Here is a 24,858-nt window from a genome sequence, read left to right on the forward strand (position 1 = left end):
CCGTAACTCTTTCTCAAGTCTTTGATTGTTCCATCCCCTTTACCAGTTTAGTTGCAGTCTCTGCACTCTCTCCAGCTCATTAATATCCTTCTTAAGGACTGGAGCCCAAAACTGCACTGCATACTCACGGTGAGGCAGGGGCGGGCCAAGCCGGCCGGGCACCCTAGGCAACCCGGTCAGCCAACTCCGCCCACCTCCCCGCCCCCCCAAACGGCGCATGCCAAAGCACAGGAGGCGGTGCAGGGGGGGGGACGGAGCAATTAGATCGGTCATTGCCTCCGCCACTAATGACAAGCGGCGGAGGCAATGACAAAGTAGCGCTAGGGGTAGGCGGGAGAGGTTCCTGCCTGGCGCCCCTCAATCGTTGCGCCCTAGGCAGCTGCCTCTTCTGCCTACCCCTAGTTCCGGCCCTGCGGTGAGGCCTTACCAAGGACCTATAAAGAGGCAAAATTATGGTTTATTGTTAATGCCTTTGTCCATTTCATTCCCTCTGATGCCTCACTCTCTGCCTACTATGAAAAGTATTAGTAAGTAATAGGAATAGGAAATAATGCAGGGGCTATTTTCTTTTGTAAGTCATGGGATTTATAGTGTCACTGGAATCTAATTAACATGATTTTGCATAACTTAGTTTTATATCTCCAGTAAACCTAATAGTTTTGTTTTAAGACATAAATTACTTGTGATTTACATTATGTCTAGTTCTACAAGGTTACCAAGCTACTTGAACAAATCAGCCCAATCAATATGCGCTCCTGGAATTCTATCAGCAGGAAAGATAATTGCTGCTGGTAAAGCTTGTAGCTAACACGGATATATCTGCCTCTAGTGTATTACCAGTGCAGTCGCTAATTACTATTAGGGCAATTGCTTGGGGCCTTGTAAATTTAAGAAAGGTATTTTTATTATGCCTTTGACCCCCATAAATCTATATCTCTCTTAAATATTGCCTTTTTTTGGAACACGGTGTGAAATATGTTACAGTATATTATCCTCACAAATTATTAAGGTAAAACCCCAAGGGAAGTTACTGGAGATACATGAGATTTGGCAGCACCGTAATTTGTTCTTCTTTTCTCCAATAGAACTAAGATGGGTGCAGGGAGCAGTTCATTAGGGTAGTTGGGTAGCAAGTTTAAATCCAGGCATTATAAGAACATTATAAGAAGATGGGAACATAAATGATAAATTATGAATCGCATTTTAGACAATCGTACAATGCCTTGTACATTGTGAATAAAAGCAAAGGATAGTTCTGTGCACTGTTTTATAATCAAATCCTCTTCAGGTGCATTTAGGGCAGCAGCTAAAAAAGATTGTTATCATAACCCAAAGTAATTCTCTGGTTGACCTTTCTATCTTTGTTTCTATTTTATTTCTCTAATATGAATTTTAAGAATGTATGATACAGGTATGGGATCCCTTATCCGGAAACCCGTTATCCAGAAAGCTCTGAATTACGGAAAGCCTGTCTCCCATAGACCCCATTTTGATCAAATAATTCAGAATTTTAAAACTGATTCTCTTTTTCTCTGTAATAATAAAACAGTACCTTGTAATTGATCCCAACTAAGATATAATTACCCCTTATTGGGGGCAGAACAGCCCTATTGGGTTTATTTAATGGTTAAATGATTCCCTTTTCTCTGTAATACTAAAACAGTACCTGTACTTGATCCCAACTAAGATATAATTACCCCTTATTGGGGGCAGAACAGCCCTATTGGGTTTATTTAATGGTTAAATGATTCCCTTTTCTCTGTAATACTAAAACAGTACCTGTACTTGATCCCAACTAAGATATAATTACCCCTTATTGGGGCAGAACAGTCCTATTGGGATTATTTCATGGTTAAATGATTCCCTTTTCTCTGTAATAATAAAACAGTACCTGTACTTGATCCCAACTAAGATATAATTACCCCTTATTGGGGGCAGAACAGCCCTATTGGGTTTATTTAATGGTTAAATGATTCCCTTTTCTCTGTAATACTAAAACAGTACCTGTACTTGATCCCAACTAAGATATAATTACCCCTTATTGGGGCAGAACAGTCCTATTGGGATTATTTCATGGTTAAATGATTCCCTTTTCTCTGTAATAATAAAACAGTACCTGTACTTGATCCCAACTAAGATATAATTACCCCTTATTGGGGGCAGAACAGCCCTATTGGGTTTATTTAATGGTTAAATGATTCCCTTTTCTCTGTAATAATAAAACAGTACCTGTACTTGATCCCAACTAAGATATAATTACCCCTTATTGGGGGCAGAACAGTCCTATTGGGTTTATTTAATGGTTAAATGATTCCCTTTTCTCTGTAATAATAAAACAGTACCTGTACTTGATCCCAACTTAAGGTGGCCATACACGTACCGATATTATCGTACGAAACCTCGTTTCGTACGATAATCGGTGCGTGTATGGTATGTCGGCGAGTCGACCGATATCGCAGGAAGCTGCTGATATCGGACGACTCGCCGATCGGACCAGTTTGAAAATTTTGATCGGGCGCCATAGAAGGCGCCTGACCAAAATTCTCCCTTCAGAGCTGAATCGGCAGAAGGAGGTAGAAATCCTATTGTTTCTACCTCCTTACCTGCCGATTCAGCCCTGAATGGTGTGTGGCGGATCTTACGATGTTTCGTGCGACCGATGGTCGTACGAAACATCGTCAGATCGCCACGTGTATGGCCACCTTAAGATATAATTACCCCTTATTGGGGGCAGAACAGCCCTATTGGGTTTATTTAATGGTTAAATGATTCCCTTTTCTCTGTAATAATAAAACAGTACCTGTACTTGATCCCAACTAAGATATAATTACCCCTTATTGGGGGCAGAACAGCCCTATTGGGTTTATTTAATGGTTAAATGATTCCCTTTTCCCTGTAATAATAAAACAGTACCTGTACTTGATCCCAACTAAGATTTAAATAATCCTTATTGGGGGCAGAACAGCCCTATTGGGTTTATTTAATGGTTAAATGATTCCCTTTTCCCTGTAATAATAAAACAGTACCTGTACTTGATCCCAACTAAGATATAAATAATCCTTATTGGGGGCAGAACAGCCCTATTGGGTTTATTTAATGGTTAAATGATTCCCTTTTCCCTGTAATAATAAAACAGTACCTGTACTTGATCCCAACTAAGATTTAAATAATCCTTATTGGGGGCAGAACAGCCCTATTGGGTTTATTTAATGGTTAAATGATTCCCTTTTCCCTGTAATAATAAAACAGTACCTGTACTTGATCCCAACTAAGATATAAATAATCCTTATTGGGGGCAGAACAGCCATATTGTGTTTAATTAATGTTTTATTGATTTTTTAGTAGACAAGGTATGGAGATCCAAATTACGGAAAGACCCCTTATCCTAGAAAACCCTTGATCCCAAGCATTCTGGATAATGGGTCCTATACCTGTAATATTAAAGTAAGTAGAGCTAAACTAATTTCTGACTAATTGTTTCCCAATATCCCACTTTCTCTTCTCATAAACTGACTGTACGAACCCAGTTATTTTCTACAAAGAGGCCAACATCTGGCTATGGTTATGGAGGCCAGTTACCAAAGCAGCCAAGCATTACAACAACTACTAAACTATTCAACGTTATGGATTTATTTTTTGCAAAGCATAAAGAAATGAAAGTGAAGTTTAACCAAACTGGTGTTAAGGAAAGGGGCATCAGAACCTGATAAATTCTTTCAGATGAGCACAATAGCCACACAAGCAAGATGCTTTCTTTGCCTAAGCATAAAGTGTAGGTGGAACCCTTTAAAAGGGTAACTAAAAAGAACGGAATAACAAATAGAGTTAGAATGGGAATGGCTGGATTTTATTTCTCAGTTCATGGATGAATAACAGGATTTACATATAAAATACTCACTCCATCTACAGGTATAGAATCTGTCATCCAGTAACCTGTCTATCCCCATAGAGTCCACTTGAATCAAATAATACAAATTTTCAAAAAAATATTTCTCTGTAATAATAAAACAGAACCTTGTACTTGACCCTAATTAAGATAAAATAACCCCTTATTGGGGGAAAATTTTTCCTATTTGTTTTATTTCATGTTTAAATTATTTTTTACTGGACTTAAAGAATAAGGATCCAAATGACAGAAAGACACCAGGTCCCGAGCATTCTGGATAACAGGTTCGATATCTGTATATATATTTTCCATTCCTACGGAAAACCACAGGTCCCGAGCATTCTGGATAACAGGTCTGATATCTGTTCATTTATTTTCCACTCCTACACTATTCTAAGAATGTTATCTTTGTAGCAATCTTGACCAAATCCAAGAAAAATATTCAATATTGTTATTGGTTCAATTGAAATAAAAGGAAAATGTTATCAGCTCAATCAAAATGATGAACTGACTCCCAATAGATTGATTTTCAAATCTTAGTAGTCTATGGAAATATTCCATTTTATTGGCAATCCCTATAGATAAAATATTGGAATTAACGGAAGACCTTTGCAGGGAGCCCAATTGGACTTTCTGGGATTATTATAGATTGATCATTTCAGTAATACTTTACACTGATCACTGCAGATCAATGAAAACTGATTGTTCAATAAAGATAAATGATCAACTACCCCCTGTGTCTTGCCTCCTTGTGCTTTACATTGTCACTGTCATAATTCCAAGGCTTTCCCTGATAAGTGAGTTGTAACAAAATGCTGAATGTAATTTAAAAATTCAATTACTACAAGATTTTAATTATATTGTAATTGAATTTGAGCCTAGTAGCATAGAAGCCATTGCATCCTTGGTCTATGTTGTGGAAACCTAGGTAATGCAATAACTTATACAACGCTTATCCAATATAAAGTCAGCAAGTGCCAAGGCTGCAACCATGCCAGGAGGCACCACACTGAGAAACACAGAAAGTCCTATCAGACAAGCCTGGGACATGGCGACTGGCATCACCTGCTATAACTTCTCATCATAAATGAAGAACTGTAGGCAGTCAGCTGCAAGCAACCAAGCCATAGGGATGATCCTAGTGACAACTGTGTGCCTTCTACCCCCTCTTTTTTGGATGTAGTGTTTTCTCTGCCAAACTATTTCTTAGTTTAACTATATTAATCACATATCAAGCACAATTTATAGGAATCACAAGGGTCCATTGGAGCATATGAAAGTAGGCTAGTTAGGTTGACAAATGGGCAAATATGTATTTGCTTTATATTATATTATATTCTTAAAACTATGAATTAGTGATGATCGAATCTGCCCCGTTTCGCTTCGCCATAAGATTCGTGAAATGGCAAGAACATTTGCAAAAAGGCGAAAAATTTGCTAAACGCATCTGTCACATTTTTTTTTTTGCCAGCCACAGTTTCTCTCTACGCGACCGTGCCCAATTGTGGCGCCAATTTTTGACCCCCGACACGACCGCCACACTTTTTGCTGTGAATCCATGCCTGGCGAAAAAATTCACTCATCACTAATCAGAATTAGGGATGAGCACATTTTTTCACCATGCATGGATGCACTGCGAAATTCCACATTTGACCATTGGCAAATCTTTTCGCAAAACTGCCAGAAACATTTGGCGCAACAAAAAATTTGCAGAGTAAGGAATAAGTTGCAGTCACATCAAAAGAGGCACAGTCTCATAAAAAAAACTGCGTATGGCGTGCAAAAGTCGTGCCACATTTCACACATTTTTCGGGACAGATTCGCTCATCACTAACATTAATAATTTTCGCCCATCAGGATCTCCATACAACTGTGTTTATTCCAATATTTCTATGTAAATTCTCTGCTTCAAAGTCCATATACTCAAAGTTTTAGCAGATTTATACATGTGTACTAAGTGGAACTAAACTCATTTTTGCTGGCAGATTTCATTATGATTCTATTAATTTTTTTGCCCACATAAAATAACGCAAAGGATTTATGTTGAGCACTAAATGTAAAAAGTAGAAGGGCGCTTGTCATAATAACGATAATAACTCATCGGCGACTGCTCTCTCAGACACAGGAAGGCTATCAACCAGCTCAACCCAAGATGAGCGAATGACCTGTAAAGCTCACTAAATCTGTAGGGTAAAACAAACTGCAAAATGCCGTGACAAGCAGTAGCTTAGACCTGGAATGTGATGCACCCTTGTATTGCGGACATGTTAAGCCATGATCCCCCAGGGCTCCAAGTATCTGGCACTTCTCATCACAAAAGTAGCACAATCACCCAAATGTCATAACACTTTTAACTGAAAATGAAAAGAGGGAGAGAAATAGATTGATAGATAGTGACAGCAAAGAAACATATGGAACTGTGAGGGGCAAAGCACCTGGAAACCTTAAGCAAACAGTGAAAACAAAGGTAAATCATTATTGTGCAGTTATAATAGTCTGTTTATACAGAACCAACATGCTATATAATCAGGGGGTTGAATGAACAAAAAGCCACTAATACTAAACTCAAATAAACCAAAAGGTGCAGAGAACATTCTTCCTCTGTTTATCTATATTGATACATTAAGGTCAGAGTCAGACATTGTGCCTAAAAGAAGGACTTATCCATCTATTTTTAACTATATTTTTTCTTTTCAAATAGCGAGATCACAATAGCAATGGAAACCAACACATACTACAGTATATCACTCTTGGAATATCATCCAATCCCTTGCTAATTTCTAATTTACCCTTTGAAGAGTAACTTGAGGAAAAGAATGCATTTTATAGGGGCAGTAAACCCCCTTGTCCAGCATTAGTCCAACAAACAGGGCTTGTGTTGAACATAGTTTTGCCAATTGATTTAATTAAGTACAGGTATGGGACCTGTTATCCAGAATGCTCAGGACTTGGGGTTTGACGGATAAGGGGTCTTTCTATAATTTGGTTCTCCATACCCTAAGCAATTATTTAACCATGAAATAAACCCAATAGGGCTGTTCTGCCCCAATAAGGGGTAATTATATCTTAGTTGGGATCAAGTACAGGTACTGTTTTATTATTACAGAGAAAATAGGAATTATTTGAAAACATTTGAAATACTTGATTAAAATGGAGTCCATGGGAGATTTCCTTCCCCTTAATTTAGAGATTTCTGGATAACAGTTCCAATATTTGTATATATTTACAGTTTAATTTCCTACAATAACCAGGGCAATAGGATTGCTGTTATGCCAATGAAGTGCTGTCCTAACAGACTTTAATTATTGGTTATACTCAAACAAATCTTTTCTGACACCATAAGCCAGTGATCCCCAACCAGTGACTCAGGGGCAACATGTTGCTCCCCAACCCCTTGGATGTTGCTCTCAGTGCCCCCAAACCAGGGAGTTATTTTTGAATTCCTGACTTGGGGGCAAGTTTTGGTTGAATAAAAACAAGATTTCCTACCAAATAAAGCCCCAGTAAGCTGATAGGGTGCATAGAGGCTGCCTAATAGCCAATCTTAGCCCTTATTTGGCTCCTCCATGAACTTTTATGGTGCTTGTGTTGCTCTCCAAGTCTTTTTACATTTGACTGTGGCTCACTAGTAAGAAAGGTTGGGGACCCCTGCCATAATGCATTTGGGAAATTGCTTATTTTGCAAGGTCCTACCAGTGGTCCTAAAAAGGGTGAACATCCCCTGTAAATGAAGCAAGAATGAAATCCTACCAATAGATGCAAAAATCCAATCATCTGTGAAAAAATTTACTCTTACCCGGACACTAAATGCTGATTTATGCAGATATATAGGGATCATGTACATACATGTGCAGGTGAAGATTTGTTTCCAGCCTGTATTATTACAAGCTTTTCACATCAGTCACACATCATGCAACACAACCATAGCGCTAGTTATCATGTTAATTAGCAGTGTATATATCTACTGCTAATAAGCACATGACATGGGGTGAGAATTTCCTGGATTATGGGGGATTTGGCACATACATGTTACATTGGATCCAAAGGGTTCAGCATTTACTCTTCATTCTGAGTACTTCACCTATTTGACAGATGTTTTTTCAACCCTACCAACCTCAGATTTTCCCAGCAGATGTACCATTTCCCTCACTAATTCTTTTTACATTGGGAAATGACACCAGTCAGAGCTATTTAACAAGCAGTGCATTTGTATCATTCTGATGATATTTTTCCTCTATCATTTAAGCTCCTTTCCTCGCTGGTCCTGCAGCTTACCAGCTGTCATTTTCCATGCAGTGTAAACAAGTGGATGTGAACAGCTTTAGGGAGTCAGTCAGCGCCAGAGCATTTCTTTCTCACATACTTTTCCTTTTTTTATAGGATGTCATTCTTCACTTTGTAATTAGGCAACACAAAGGTGACATGTGCACAGCATCTTTTTCACAATGGCTTTCCATAGAACCCCTAATCTACAACAGCTCTGAAACCCCCCCCCCCCGCTGTAGTGGTATGATGTTTGCAGAGATTAACGCTCCTAACAATACACGGGGTAAACGCACGCAGATACGGGTTTATGCGCAGCAAAGAGAACATGGCTAGGAATCTATGAATATAACCTGAAAATGGAAACAGAAAGACAAGGCAGGTGGTCCGTGCCCCCAAGGTACTCAGTCAGGTATTGGCACATGTAAAGGCTCATTGGCAAACACAATTGCAAGTGGAAAGAACTACAGTATATTGGGTACAAAAGTGAGGCTATTCAGAAAGGTAATTGCAATCATATATGCTACTTTGCAACTGGCATCAAGTGCCAATATGCCCCTTCAGCCTACTCTGATGAACCTTGGAGCAATGTAGTATGGTGCTGGGCCCCCCCTGCAGAATATGTTTAGAGGTGCATACTAAAAGCCACCTGCACCCCCTCTCTGTCTGCTTGCGTGTGGATGCCTAGCCATGCAGGTAGCAAGGGTGCAAATTTTATGTGGGGTAAAGTGGCTATAGAGAAAGCTGATCCCAGCGGGGTAACTATAGACAAAGCAGACCCTATGGTCTCAGGGGGACAGGGGGTGTAGGACCATGGGGTCTGTTTCCTTTCTAATTATCACACTGGGGTAATCATCACCTGAACCCACCATCATCCAAACAGATGTGCAGGTTGCATCAGTAACTAAATCCAGTTTGTGGCAAGTGAATGGGACCTAATGCCGCTATTAACGCCGCTCACCAGAACTGACACAATTCCCACACTTAAACAATAAGGGTGAAGACACACAGAGCTGCTAGTAGCACCTACTTGTTGTGGCTACTAAAATAGACAATGCTGATCATTACTGATAATTGTCTCTACGTGTGTTTTAGCAGAGGCAATTCTCAGTATTGTCTATGGAAAAGTATTTTCTGGAGTTTGGTAGCCGAGAAAAAGTAGCTGCTACTAGTAGCTCAGTGTGTCCTCACCCTAAAGGCTCCTGGGATTGGTATGCAGTTGGCTCAACTAGAACCTATTGACTGCCCCTAAAACCATGTTAGAAAAGGATTATCAAAAAGGAGCCCGATTTAAATCCCAGTGCATCCTTACTGGGGAAATAGCCTGCACCACAATTTCCATGAGATTTACCAAAATAAGTGCTCATTTGCATTGCAGTGGATGCAACTTAGTGGTGCGTTTGCAATTATGCTGGAATTCTTGGGGAAAAAGACTGCACTATGGGTAAAAATCATGGCCTATTTATGTCTGAATATTGTGTTTTGCACAACAAGCTGTGTTTGTAAATGGGCCTTGTGGCGTTTCGATGGGTGCCCAACAATCCTTTTCAAAATACAGATTTAGAAAAAGTAATGTAATAAAAATGAAACGTTTTCTTTTTGCCCAAACATCAAACAGCTGATCAGTATGTGAAACCTGCCAATTGGTTGCTGTGGGTTACTAGACCATGATAGGGTTACCAAATCACTTGAAAATTCAGGGACTCGTCTAGAAAATCCATCTATCCATCTGTCTATCTATCTCGATTTTTGTTACTCTCAGAAAAGGCTGGAAGCTTTGAAGACTGCTCTGTGCAACTTTTTTTTATGGATCTGGCCATCTGTCATCTCTGATGCTAAACACAAGTGAAATAGATACTAATGTTTTCTCTTCCTATAGATACTACGGTTTTCTCTTCCTTTGCTCTCCCGCTATCTCTTTACAGAAAGTGGTCCCATGCTTACCTAAGGTTGTTTCCCTATGAACATGGATGGCGCCAATCCAGCAAACAAGCCACAGTGTTTTACTGCAGGCTACTTATGAGCAAACTCATACCACATTTATATTTAATATCATTACAAAAACCCTTAGTTCTGTAGGCTGGCTGCTGGGTAACAAAATTGTTTTACATAAAAGTATAATTGAAATACAGAAATAGAAGATCAGGTCAAAGATGTTATTCTGGTTACACTTTTATTTATTTGACTTTTCTATTATTTTCTATTATTTATTTGACTCCCTAGCATTAACACCTTCTTTCTCCCCACAACTCTTCCCAGAAATCTAATTTTGGATTTCTCTTTCCCCCATGACACTGGGAGTAGGACACTGATGAGATGCATCTTGCTACCTTATACAGGTATAGGACCTGTTATTAAGAATGCTCAGGACCCTGGGTTTTCCGTGTAAGGGACCTTTCTGTAATTTGGATCTCTATACCTTAAGTGTTAAGGATCATTTAAACATTAAATAAACCCAGTGGGATTGTTCTGCCCCCAATAAGGGGTAATTATATCTTAGTTGGGATCAAGTACAGGTACTGTTTTATTATTACAGAGAAAAGGGAATCATTTAACCATTAAATAAACCCAATAGGGCTGTTCTGCCCCAATAAGGGGTAATTATATCTTAGTTGGGATCAAGTACAGGTACTGTTTTATTATTACAGAGAAAAGGGAATAATTTAACCATGAAATAAACCCAATAGGGCTGTTCTGCCCCCAATAAGGGGTAATTATATCTTAGTTGGGATCATGTACAGATACTGTTTTATTATTACAGAGAAAAGGGAATCATTTAACCATGAAATAAACCCAATAGGGCTGTTCTGCCCCCAATAAGGGGTAATTATATCTTAGTTGGGATCAAGTACAGGTACTGTTTTATTATTACAGAGAAAAGGGAATCATTTAACCATTAAATAAACCCAATAGGGCTGTTCTGCCCCAATAAGGGGTAATTATATCTTAGTTGGGATCAAGTACAGGTACTGTTTTATTATTACAGAGAAAAGGGAATCATTTAACCATTAAATAAACCCAATAGGACTGTTCTGCCCCCAATAAGGGGTAATTATATCTTAGTTGGGATCAAGTACAGGTACTGTTTTATTATTACAGAGAAAAGGTAATCATTTAACCATTAAATAAACCCAATAGGGCTGTTCTGCCCCCAATAAGGGGTAATTATATCTTAGTTGGGATCAAGTACAGGTACTGTTTTATTATTACAGAGAATTATTGAATACATTATTTAAATAAAATGGAGCCTATGGGAGATGGCCTTCCTGTAATTTAGAACTTTCTGGATAACTAGTTTCCAGATAACGGATAACTCATATGTAAGGGGAGTTGGAATTTTAAACTCTATCAGGCTAAAATAGTAACATTATACAAATGGATCAGTGCTTAGTAGGATGAGTGGGCCTTGCCTGGCACAAGAACATGTGTGGCCTATTATTAGAAACCATTCATGAGACAGAATATTTCCTTCATCATTTCACTTTGGAAATGCTACATGGGTGTCACTAGTGAACCCATTCAATCATCTATGTTCCAGTGGTCATACACAGGCAGATTTAAGCTGCCGATTCAAGTCTTTTCGATCGATTCAGCAGCTTATCTGCCCATGTAAGGTCCCCCGATGGGCCTCCCCGATCTATATCTAAACAAAAATTGCCCAGGTGTCAGTCTGACAGGTTTGATTTTCCCATTGGATTGGGGACCACATCGGTTTATTAATGTGATACTCGGTCTGATGACTCCTATACCCCTAGGGCCAAATGATTAAATTAGCTCTGTATTGCCCACCTTGGTTGGGCATATCAGGAGAATATCTGCTCCTCTGGCAAACTCACCAAACAAGCAGATCGTAACTTGTGTGGGCACCTTTATTCTTATGGAATAACCCCACAGTTTTCAATAATTTGGGCCTCTATCCCCATGACATGGAATATTAATCATTGAAATGTCCCAGTAAAGTCCCAGTACTTCAGTAGGTAACTATAAAAGGCTTGCATTATGTTTTTCCTTTATGCGCTACGCTGGCGGAATGTAGGCCGATAGGTTAACTGAATTTAAAAATTCAAGAAAGTCTTAACAAAAAGTATTAACATCAAGTATTTCTGTGCAATTGAAAATGATAGAAAAAAATAAAAATGATTGCGCTTGAATTGCTACCCAACGTCTAAAACATGGCTGCACAATTCATCTGAGTCTGATAACAGTCCTATGAGAAAAGTAACTATAGTTTATTCCTGGAAATAAGCACATTTGCATGTATATGTACTGATAAAGAAGCAGTCATTGCCTTAACAATGGCTCCCATTCACTGTGCCTGTGAATACATATACTTGCTGTTATAAATGCTTTTTAGGCCAGAGAAATGTGCTTCGCTCAAGGAATCTTTTTAGCCTGGAGAAATGTAGCTCTGATTTGCTCGCAGTCCTTTCTAAACCATATCCATTAGATCATAAGCATAGTGCTTTTTGCTTGAGCTGGAAAACAAAGCCAGATTAATTGCTTGGCTCTTGCTCCTTAGCTTGGTCGAGGTGATGCACTCAGTCTCCGGTGGGGGAGTGGGATTCAGAACACCATTTCAGCTAAAATCCCTGATGACTGATTTATGAACAAGTATAGCATCCGATCTTGAGAGAGAAGAGACAATCCATTTTTTCGAGACAAGATAAGCCACTATGCTGTCAGTTAAGAAAAATTGGATCTCAGACCGAGGGACAGACATGTCCAGAATATTACTTCAAGGCTAAATGTATGACATGGCTAGACCACAATAATAATCTCCCAAGATTTAGGAAAGATCTCTGCTATATACCGAGCATAATAAAGTCGCATATATATTATCGAAAAAGATAAATCAAATTCTCAGCTTGCACAATAACTGAAATGACTAAAGTCTCAGCCACTGACTAACCTGCAAGGTATAATGCAAATCAACACGGAATGCTCTTTGTATTTAATCAACTATAGGGGTCATTGCAATGGACTGGAGGAGAAAAGGAAGAGCACTAAGGGGGGGAAGAGTGTGGCCCTTAGTGCTCATTCAGACAGTGGGTCTTCCCTTATTCTGGCTACAAGGGGACACTACAATCCTAAGCAGCAGACTAATATGGCTCTTCTTCAAATTAAAGGAAAGTATAAAGACATAAGGGGTCTGCCTACAGGCCCAGACTGGGTTCTGTGGGTTCTGGCAAATACCAGAGTCCCTGCTGTAGGATGCTATAAACAGTCATTTTTATTGGATTGGTGGGGGCTGTTTGGGCCTCTGTGTACAGGTATTGGATCCCTTATCCGGAAACCCGTTATCCAGAAAGCTCAGAATTACGGAAAGCCTGTCTCCCATAGACTATTTTAATCGAATAATTCAGAATTTTAAAACTGATTTCCTTTTTCTCTGTAATAATAAAACAGTACCTTGTACTTGATCCCAACTAAGATATAAATAATCATTATTGGATACAAAACAATCCTGTTGGGTTTAATTAACGTTTTATTAATTTTATAGTAGACTTAAGGTATGGAGATCCAAATTACAGAAAGACCCCTTATCCAGAATACCCTTGGTCCCGAGCATTCTGGATGATGGGTCCTATACCTGTACTTGAAATGCCAGGGCCTATTTGGACTCCCAGTCCAGGCCTTTTTGCCTACATAGGTCTGGATTTAGCAGCCAGTTTCATTGCAACCATACTTTGGGGGCAATTATTTAATTACGTATTAAATATATGTTTTCATGACAGTTTTAACCCCAGAAAGTGGGATGTTTCCCTAAAGCTTTATATGCGGAGATCTCAATAAAATGTAGAGTATATTTGCACATTTGCTGGATTTTTGAGTGTGATCTGTTGCAAATTATATTTAATACGAACTGCCTACATAGGCCCAGATGTAATTGCCAGCTACATTGCAACTATGCTTTTGGAGCAATTATTTAACTTTATATTAAATGTACATTTTCATGACAGAGGGACTGCCTACATACGCCTCATTTGATGCAGCATTGCAACCATGCTTTTGGTGCACTCAACTGCAGTCCATTAAGCTAAGGGCCAGAGTATGCTCTACAGCTCCATGGGGGTAGTGAGGCACCTCATGAATTGCCTCACTGCTGAACACAGGGGGCATTGTATTTGTGGGGGTATAGCAGCAATTCTACAAGTGGAAAGTTCCCAGGGACACAGTCACAGCACCAGAAGAAGTCACACGGAAGGAACAAAATAGTAGATAAACTCTAATACCAAATGTTTGTTTTCCCTGTAAATCATCCATCAAACAAGAGAAGAGGACTGAACTGATGTTGCTGAGAAAGAAATAAAATTGAGTTTTTAAAACATTGTGAAGCGGCAAGTTTAATTTCAAGTGTATATAAGAAGTCAACGACAACTGCTATTGAGCTTTTTAAAGTGACTCAATATGCACTATTTTCTGGCTTTTGTGTATAGCGTGATCAATAAAATGTTAACTGCGATCAATATCGTTTTCCAATAAGAGAACACAACGCACATTTACATACATAAATTTGGCATATATTGGAAACCCGATATGATAGATCCTTGAACGTGTAGAAGGGCAGTGTCACTGATCAGAAAATAGAGCCATAAATCCTATTAATAAACTTAGCAATGGGAAACATTGCCCCTCTACCTCCTGATTCAATGACCTTAAAAACAACCGTCTGCTTACAATATAAATAATCAATTGATAATTACTGATATTCAACACATTCTTCTTGCAAGTTTTAGAGAACACAGTAACAAATTTGGAGAAGCATACCTGCCATAATATTTTACCGCATAGAACAGCCCCTGAGCCCACATGTTGGTCTGTATTTAGAGCTGTAAACAGATCTCACGGGGATTCATGAGGTTTTAGCTTCTTCCTTAAGTTATTACTTTCAATAAATGTAATTTATTGGATATAATAAAACACATTAAAGAGTTTAAAAACCAGTCTTCAGCCATTATATTTATATTGGGCGTGAGTCATGTTGCAATGGCTTGAGTGGGCTTCTTCTTTTAAAGGTCAAACACTGCTCTAATTTATGCTCTAGGTCAGAGATCCCCAACCTTTTTTACTAGTGAGCCACACAAGTGTAAAAAAAGTTCTTTGGGGATGCCAAATAAGGGCTGTGATTGGCTATCTGGTAGCCACATGGGGACTGCTAGCCTGCAGGAGGCTCTGCTTGGAGTAAAATGGTGTCTCTGTGCTTCCAAAACTTGCCTCCAAGCCAGAAGATTAAATATGGACACCTACTTTGGGAGCAACATCAAAGGGGTTGGTGAGAAACATGTTGCTCATGAGCCACTGGTTGGGGATCACTGCTCTAGATAATCTCATAATATTTGAATATTTGATTGCTGACTTGTTGCTCAATTTAAATGGAGATACTAAAGGGGGGGGGCATGCACCAATCATCAGGAAAGGGGGCGGGCCTAGGTCCGGTGCCTAGGGCAGCACCAGATCTAAATATAACCACACTAAATTACTGTATAATGGTATATAGCAGGGATCCCCTTTTTTGGGGAGCAACACAAGCATGCCAAGAGATCTTGGGGGTGCCAATTATGGGCTGTGGGTGACCATTGGCAGCCCCTATATGGACTGGCAGCCTATAGGAGGCTCTTTTTGGCACTACGCCTGTTTTTTATGCATCCAAATCTTGCTTTGAGGCCACTGGGAGCAACATCCAAGGGGTTGGTGAGTAACATGTGCTACTGGTTGGGGATCACTGGTATATAGCATGTAGGGAAAAATAAGTCCATTGAATTCTAAGACCCTGTGATGAATCTCGATAGCCTGGTGCAGCCTATGAGTTTTTCATAAATGATAACATGAAATATATAAAAAGTAGAATTGTGAAATGTGTTAAAAAGCAAAAATAACCCGGGGAAAGACCTGGCTTGTTACTGCTTGTTGTATCTGGGTGACACTGTTATGAAACTTTTCAAAATGTTCTATCTAATAATCATTAAAAGACATATAAATCTATTTTATAATAAAGTGGCACTTCCAGCCACCCCCTGACTGTACCTTTAATAGAGTCTATCAAGTGTCTATTCCACAATGGCACCAGGAATTCCATTCACAGTCAGTCAAAGGCTCAGTCATTGTTGCTGCCCAGGTTTGCAAGTCATTCGCCTTTAACCAATATTTTTATTCATTGAAAAATATAAGTCCAGAGCTGATTTTGGAAAAACAATCATGTGTAAAGATAATGTTACTGTGCAAGTAATTGCTTCTAGGCAGAGGGCTGTAATATAACTCACATTTACTATGATAACCTAAGACCTTGGGTCTATTAGAATGTGAGCAGCTGCGTGGTTCTTAATAAAATAACCACAAACAGCTATAGAAACAAATAAATGTTTGTAGCTAATGCAAAATAAGTATATAAAATATTTAATATTTACACTTGGGATTTGTCTCATACAAATATTTGGTATACTAATATTAATTATGATACTTGTCCTTAGCTTCTGAAGATCTTAGCATCTTAACATAGTCTAGGGCTAGCAGGCCACAACCTTCCTCCTAGCCCTCCTACTGTGTTATAATCCCCAAAACAGAATAATAAAGGGGCAGGGCCTAGAAATGAAGAGTTTCATGTATTAAATGCAATGATCCCCACTTTAACTTATTCTCTTGTGATATTTTTTTCCTTCAATTTGGCTTATTTTGGAATGGCACCAATCCCTACCTGGCCGATCATGGAGCGGTATCATTTTGAGAAGCCAGGGTATGCTCAGGGTTGGACTGGGCCACCGGGAAAATACCCGGTGGGTCCTGGTGGGCCCCAGCAGCCCAGACCCAACCTTATTGCTGCTTCCTCTGGCCTCCGATGTCCTCCCCTGATGCGTTTCACATACACGTTCAAGGGAGGACATCGGACAGGGGCCCTTGTGGGGGGGGGTTAGGGGTGCACGGCGAGGCCCCTGCGGGCACCTTGGGGGGGTGCGGGGTCCCTGGGGTGGCAACCCCGTTGGGCCCTGCACCCCCCAGTCCAACCCTGGGTATGCTGGTGAGTTTTTAGAAGATTTTACGTCTACCTGGCTACAACCTGCCTTCTATTATTACTTATAAAAGGAACCAGAAGGGGTAAGGCCTGGAAATAGGGAGTGTGTGATCTGACATCATTAAAAGTGGAACCACCCATGCAGAGTTGTAAATAGAATTCTCTGTGGCTAGGATCACTAATATCTCTCTCTATAGATGATAGATAGATAGATAGATAGATAGATAGATAGATAGATAGATAGGTAGATAGATAGATAGATAGATAGATGATAGTTAGTTAGATAGATAGATAGATAGATAGATAGATAGATAGATAGATAGATGATGATGATAGATAGATAGATAGATAGATATACAATAAAATTGTGTCAGCAAATATATTCCCCCATATTAATGTAAAATGTTAGTGGCAAATCTGATAATAAATGATCTATATATGAGCATATATACACACATACACACACATATATATGTGTAGATGAAAAATAAAAAAATTAAAAAATAACCCGCCCTTCCCTGGTGCACATTGTTATTTGTAGTGATTTATTTCTAATGCTTGAAACAATAATATCCAATATTTTTGGGCCAGGCCTCCAACTAATGGGTAGAACCCATCCATGGCATTTCCTTTTCTGCTGGCTAAAACCTACTGTATGCACTGAGCATGGAGCTCTGACCACAAACGAATCTTTCGCACAAACACATTAATCATTCATGTCCATAAAACACAACTGCAATTTTTATTCATACAAAAATGTTCTTCCCAGCTATAACACATAACGCCCAACATCTGTATTTTGGTTTTTTTTTTTTAGAAACTGTCATATTCTGCAGAGAATAAATAGACAGTTTTGCTTTATCATTGGTTGTAAAAGTAAAAAACAAAATAAAACAAAAAAAAACCAAAACTGCTTTTGCTGCCTAAGAAGTAGAAGCAGCGATATTTATAATTCATGTTATATTGGGAATACTGATCACATTAGGCAGCCTGTGAGGGAAACATTTAGATTTGCTCCTCCAGTGAGAGTCCATATGCTGTGCTCTCCTTGCTTTAGTTTAGATCCATTTAACCCCCCCCAGTCCATCATACACATGTAATCAAATAATAGGCTTTTTAATACATTTAAATCCATGAGATCAACAATATCTTTATCACAGCTGTCCTATCGCTCATTTCTAAATGATATCAGCTATAAATATGAACAAATATGAAATTTATAATGTGCAGGAAAATTGAATGCAAATGCCGTCAGCCTATTGTCCTATTACCATGGCGAAAGCTGTAAAGCTGCACTAAAACCTCTGTTCATTTCCGTAATCAACTGACAATGCTGAAAAGATCTGAAATAATCCACTTTAGCTGGAAGTTACACGTAACATGTACAGGGATATGTCATGCTGGTCACATTCTGTATAAATTCCCAGGTTGGACTGTAGCTAATATATAATATATACATATACGTAGGTAATTTATAATATATATGTATGTGTAGCTAATATATAATATACACATGTGTGTACATACAGGCATGAAAATGTTTGGCAGTACAGACTATATTTTATGCTGCTATATTTCTGTAGCACAGGATAAGAGTAGGTGTTGAAAAAGATAAATGTGCCTGGCTATTCCTATTCATAGACCGTATATTGTAGCCTGCAACAAGCTCCTGGGAGGGAATAATATACAGAGAACCAGGGGGAAGGGACATTGGAATCAGGGACAATGGTAAATGTGTCATTTTCTTGTGCAAAATGTTCAGTTACTGGTCTTGTAACACATCATAATCTGTTTATTAATGTCCAGGGCAGGATGAAATAATCACTGTCAGGGTCCTGCCATCCTCTTTTGTCCGACTCAGTAAAATGACACTAAAATTACATTGTGCAGAACTGCTTATTATAAGGTGCCTTTTTTTTTCATTAAAGGGTCAGTCGCGACGGAAACTGGACAAATGGGATGATTTCATGATTATATCTGTCTGTTCAGTATCTGTAAAGCAATATTGCTCGGCTCTTCTGTTTGGTATGAGAGTGATTTCTATCTGGTGTGTGTGTGCAGAGAGCCACGGATGGCATTTGCTCGTCGGGGTTTATGTGCTAAATGGCTTATCTATTAACTGCTATGCAAAATGGGCCCTACAGCTCTTCTGAACATTAAATGGCAGCCTCCATGGCTATATAGCAGTTTATCTATTAAAACAAGCATAGGAAAGCAAATACAAATGTGGGGTACCTATATATTATATTTAAATGTGTTACTGGCCCTTTAATGTAAAGTGCAAATAAGTGATCGTTCCCTTCTCATAGAATATATCCTATTGTTTATGATTGTGCTAGATTCTATAAATGCATTTATATTTCTATAAAACTCATACATGGTTGTCATATGCCATATTGGATAGGAGACCATGAGGGCAAGGTGCAAATTTCTCACTCAATCTGCCATGTTGTTTTACCCAGAATGCAGTGCTGTGTTCCCACCATATTTGTAAGCAGCAGCACAGTAGGGTGCTCTATAACTTTTGTAAAATTTACCATTGCAGATGCACTGGTGGGTGGGTGCAAATATTATAATTTCCAACATGGCGGTGCTCATGGTGCACTTCACTAGGTGTAAGTCAGTTGTGTGTTACACGTGGAAGTAACATCTCCCCAATGATGGTGTGCCAGGGATCCTTTGCACCCATACCTTGCACCTTATTCAGCAATTTGGCAATTCGGAGCAAGGTGCCAATACAGAGGTGTATGCAGTGATGCAAGAACCTTTGTAAATAGCAGTTGGATGGATTCAACTTTACAAGCCACCATGTGTTATAAAGGAGCCCTCTGACGTCCTCAAGTATTGTCTGCTCTCATACACCCAACAGAAATAGCAATAAAGTGACACTAGTTATTTCCAGATAGCTATTATGAAAAAATGTGTATCTTCTGCTTCCATACTGGGCCCCTGAATGTGGCCTGCTATTTGCAATACTATAGGCCGTAAGCCAGGGTTTTGGTTTCATCATCATCATCATCATGCAACATGAATACAGAACTATAAGACACACCTTTTCGATATTCAATTATTAATGAAGAATCGGGTGAAGGGACAGGCAACAATTAAGACAATCTAGATATGGGAAATATGGGTAGCGACTAAATGAAAACTACAAACATGCAGGTGTTTTGGACTTTTGAAGTCACTGAACCAAATTAAGCTTGTTTTTAACATTAAGGAGGAGAGAAGGGTAATGGTCTTACCTTCACTGCAGTCTTTTCCCTGAAAACCGGTCTGGGAACAGTCACATGTGGCTTCTTCATTCACAACTGAACATATCCCACCATTAAGACACACTCTGTCTTGGGCACATGGGTTTGGTTCATCCTCCATCCGGATATCATTGCTGGTTACAGGAGATGAGTCTGAGAAATTCACCCGGACATCTCTTATCCAACCTTGAAAAGGACTATGATCTTTGACCGCTGGAAATGTTAATTTTAACGTAGACGAATGTAATTCTGGTGGGATCCCGCCTATAAACAGACTGCTGAACACCGTCATGTCTCTCCGTTTCGATTTCACCTCCACCCATTTACTTTCCTTGTCTAAGATTAAGGTGGTGTTCTTAAAGTTTCTTTTGATGACTACTGAGTGCCATTTGTTGTCATTTACAGCTAGATCTGTCAGGAGGGAAGCTGGCTCGGCACAGAAGATGGAAAAGCTTAGCTTTAGCCTGCCTTCGTATAGTATCAATTCCAAGAAATCGCAGAAGCCCTCGTCATCAAAGTAAATAACAAGTCCACTTGATCTTTTGGTCTTCATATTAAAACTCATTTCACTCTCGCAGCAGGCATTCCATTTAGGAAAGCGAGTCCACTGGCTCTCTGTTCCAGGGAACTCCAGGCCACAGCCAATGTCCACCATGCATCCAAGCACTAAGAGCATCCAGATTATGAGCCCTCCTTGTTTAAGAACACTAGCCATTTCGGATGACTTAATGTCTTGAGGGTCCTTTAAATTGCGTTGATTTTCCAGATTGCCTCTTTAATGTAAATCTTCCCAAGGTATAAAATAGATTCTTTAGATCTTTACAACTAGTGTACAGGTACAGTTCAACAGCCAATGGAATGTGTTTGGGTACAAAAGAGGAAGGGAGGTGCTGGAACCCTAATGTTCCATGGTAACCAGCATGGTGGTTTCCAAACGAAGCTCCAATAGCATGCAGCTTTAGTGCAGATTAAGAATCCAGATTTGGATCAACGTCTTCTATCACCCAAAAGCTAAACAGGCTTTTCTTTTCTGTCGAAACTACAGTTCCACTTAAGACTAATACTAAGCATGGATCATGTAGAAGATGCCATGGCAGTAAAGAAGGTGACATGAATCATCACTCCTGACGTTCGGAGCTTCTTTTTTTCCCCCCACTCAGGCTGAAGATGATGTGCTGTCAAACAGAAGCAGCTATTTGACATGAAAAAATCCTAACAACTCTTCTTCTTTCCTTTCCACCTTGATAATGAGATCCCATTCAGATTCGGTGTAAAATGACCCATCAATCTGGAAATAATTTGAATACAAATAAGGAGAACTGAGGTCTCTTGGCGAGAAAAAGAAATAAATAAAAAGATACAATTTTCCCCCGACATATAACAACAACTGATATGGCACGGAGTCATTTAGTCAAAACATGTATTCATATCATCCCTTTTCACACAAAATCCATTATGGCTACCACAGCTTTTCCTACAGGACTTTATCTGTTTTATCTAAATCTCACACGCTATGAAGAAATCCATACAAAGCTATCAGTCACTTCCAATGTGTTGGGAAACATGATGAGGAGGGAGAGCACCGTCCTAGCAGGTGCCTGCAAGCTGAGATGCTAGCGTGCCTCGGCGGCTCATTTTCACAAGGTGAAGCAGAATGTGAATGAATCCGGGATAAGATGTAATTGATATATCCCATAAAAATTTCCTTGCCCCATTTGCTTCCTTTTCCTGAGCAACAGAAAGCTTGCTCCTACGTAACTGCTTCTGCTCAGTGATCTATTTCTTTTAATAGGGACATGGCTGAAACTGCAGAATTGTGCCCACAGTAAAAGGCTATTTCATTACTATTCATACATTTTCCCAGGAAAACCCCAATACCTTGGATAGTTGTAGGTCTAAAGTCTTTTATGACCCAACCCGTTTGGCTTCAGGGGTTTGAAGGCAACACTAAATAAACATTCAAGTCACAGTCTGATGTTTTTGGGAGGAGAAATTTACAATATCTGCCCTTTTCTACTCGACTGGAAAAAAGTTCCCCTTCAATCACCGTTGACAGGAGGGACTGGCAATATGCTGCAAAAGGCAATGAACACATTAAGCTGCCACTGCAAGTTCCTACATGTATTTGCCATCTTAATTTATAGCCTAGACACGACAGCTCTCTGTCTAATTAACACCCTTTTTTACTAGCAGGAACGAACTCTAATTTATTGCCTTGCATCGTACTGATGGCTCTTAACAACGCCGACCAGGGCAAGGTGATCCGAGACCCAGAATGCCAAAAGTTCCTACATTAAGGACAGAGCTGGCCCCAGAGCCAGGCTTTCTCTATCAGAGTGAACTAGAAATACAGGACCTGCACTTGCAGGTAAGACCTGAACATTGAGGCTTCTGTAGGACTAGTGCATTAGGGTGGGCATCAGGAATTGTGCACATCATCTTGTATAATGATAGATTTGTGCTGCTGGGGGAGTCACATAACTCATGGCACGCTACCTCTATGAATGGGTTGAATAAATAGTCGTGTAATTTACCCAGAGTGAGACCCATTAGCACACAGTGACTGCCACACGCATGTGAGTACACATTCACAGCAGCTACCCGCACAAACTGTCGTCCCCTCTCTCCCAACCGCCATGCAGCAGCATAATAGTATCAATCGCATTACCACTAAAATCAATGTTGTCATTGGGAACAGAATGTGGTTACAGACTGCAAATAGCTATTTAAGACAGTAAGGAGACAATAATTTAGTTGACAAGCCGCTCTACACCCCCCCCTATAAGCCCAGATCAGGAGTCACAATACCTGGGAACAATACTGCACATTCATATAAATGGCACGTCGATAGGCATTTACAATCCTTCTGGGAAATCCTTTTATTGTGATATAGACTTTTTTTTTCTTTTTTTTTGGTCAATGCCAAGGCAAGAAGCAAGAAAGTCACAAATGACAGCAGCAAAGACAAAAGGGAAGATCAGATATGCACTTTCAGGGCAAAGCCAGGGATGGGCAACACAAATCTTTCCTCTTATTTCATCATAGCTCCTGGATCAGAGACTCTCACCCTCCCTCCCCTACACAATAACTGATCAATGTCAGGGTGCTGCCTGGGTGCCCCTGTGCCCCCCTCCATGCCAGCAATGCCCCATACAAGCTGAGACATTTAAAATAATGCAGTTGTGAGAATGGCTGGGGATGCTCCATATCCCACATTCATCCACCCACCCCTCCCATTTTTTCCCCTGTGTTACTCCGTCGCAGAGACATTACGAAGACAACATCACAGCAAAAAAAACACGGTGCATAAAACGATCAGCACCTTGGCATTACTGTGGGAAATCGCAGAGCGCTTCTGTAGCTGCGGCTGGCTGGGGCTGGCTACTCCATCATTGCATCTCCTCTACCTGTTCTATATGCTGTGCGCAGCCCTGTCAGTCGCACCGATACTCACACACACACAGGGACAGATGCCACTTCAAACAGCAACTCTTTTACCTGCGTCTTTATCTTTCCGCCGCTTCCACTCCTAATAAGTCGCGATTATTTTGTCGGTCAAAGAAAATTGCCTGGGTCTCCGGATGAGGCGATCGCTCTGCCTTTTCGGCGGCTCTAAGCTTGTGCTCCTGTCTCCGGGAGGGAAGGAGGGGGCGGAGGAGGGGAGGGATCGCATGACGCCTGCGACTGTCCGTCTGCAGACCGAGGCGGGGTTCGCCTGTACTCTCTGCAGCAGCAGCAGCATCAGCACCACGGACAGCGCCGTCTCCCCGACTCCCTCCAGCTGCATCCGATCGATACGGAGCAAGTCGGGTTCCCCCACTAAATCGCAACAATGGCTGAAAGCCTTTCCGCCTCGGATTCTTTGTTGGGATTTATTATATAGAAATGCCTGGCACCTGGGCTTTCCCGGATAGAGGGTCTGCCTGGGATTTGGAGCATCGTTACTAAAACAACATTTCGACATCAAAATCCCCAGTGTAATTGTTTTGCCACAGTGTGTATTCACTCAGCTTAGTTACCCTTTATTACAACGGGCCTTTCTATTATTGCAGATACATGAGTAACAGTAAGAGATGAATGACTAGAAGCCTATGGGAAATGGCATTCCCTTATTGTGGGGCTTTACAGATAGTGGGTTTGCATAGTGTGGGGCTGAGATGGCAGGGCCCCCCAGAAAGCCCTGGACAATGGGCCCAATCCCAAAACTTTAATTCCTCCTCCTCCCATAAACTCTTTATTATCCTAGTCTCTTTTCTCTACATACTATACTCTATCTATTATTATTATTATTATTAACATTTATTTATAAAGCGCCAACATATCATCTATCTATCATCTATCTATCATCTATCATCTATCTATCTATCTATCTATTTATCATCTATCTATCTATCATCTATCTTTCTATCTATCTATCTATCTATCTATCTATCATCTATCTATCTATC

At 40.0% G+C, this 24,858-nt stretch overlaps 1 protein-coding gene across 21 annotated transcripts in view; it reads right to left on the reverse strand.

Moving 5' to 3' along the window:
• The window catches only part of nrxn1 (neurexin 1), a 919,306-nt gene extending 895,256 nt beyond the window's left edge, over positions 1 to 24,050 (reverse strand). For 12 of the 21 annotated variants that reach the window (XM_031902197.1, XM_031902188.1, XM_031902185.1 and 9 more), the window contains exons 1-2: positions 23,909 to 24,049; positions 20,402 to 21,698 (exon numbers count right to left, since the gene is read on the reverse strand). In XM_031902197.1, the coding sequence (XP_031758057.1) occupies positions 20,402 to 21,125 (724 nt within the window). In that variant the 5' untranslated portion in view covers positions 21,126 to 21,698; positions 23,909 to 24,049. Of the gene's footprint in view, positions 1 to 20,401; positions 21,699 to 23,908 lie in introns of all 21 variants that reach the window. The other 9 variants (XM_031902195.1, XM_031902194.1, XM_031902198.1 and 6 more) reach the window with 1 other exon arrangement.
• Between the last annotated feature and the right edge of the window lie 808 nt (positions 24,051 to 24,858).

The sequence above is a fragment of the Xenopus tropicalis genome, chromosome 5, assembly GCF_000004195.4.
Source record: "Xenopus tropicalis strain Nigerian chromosome 5, UCB_Xtro_10.0, whole genome shotgun sequence".
Taxonomy (NCBI): Eukaryota; Metazoa; Chordata; class Amphibia; order Anura; family Pipidae; genus Xenopus; species Xenopus tropicalis.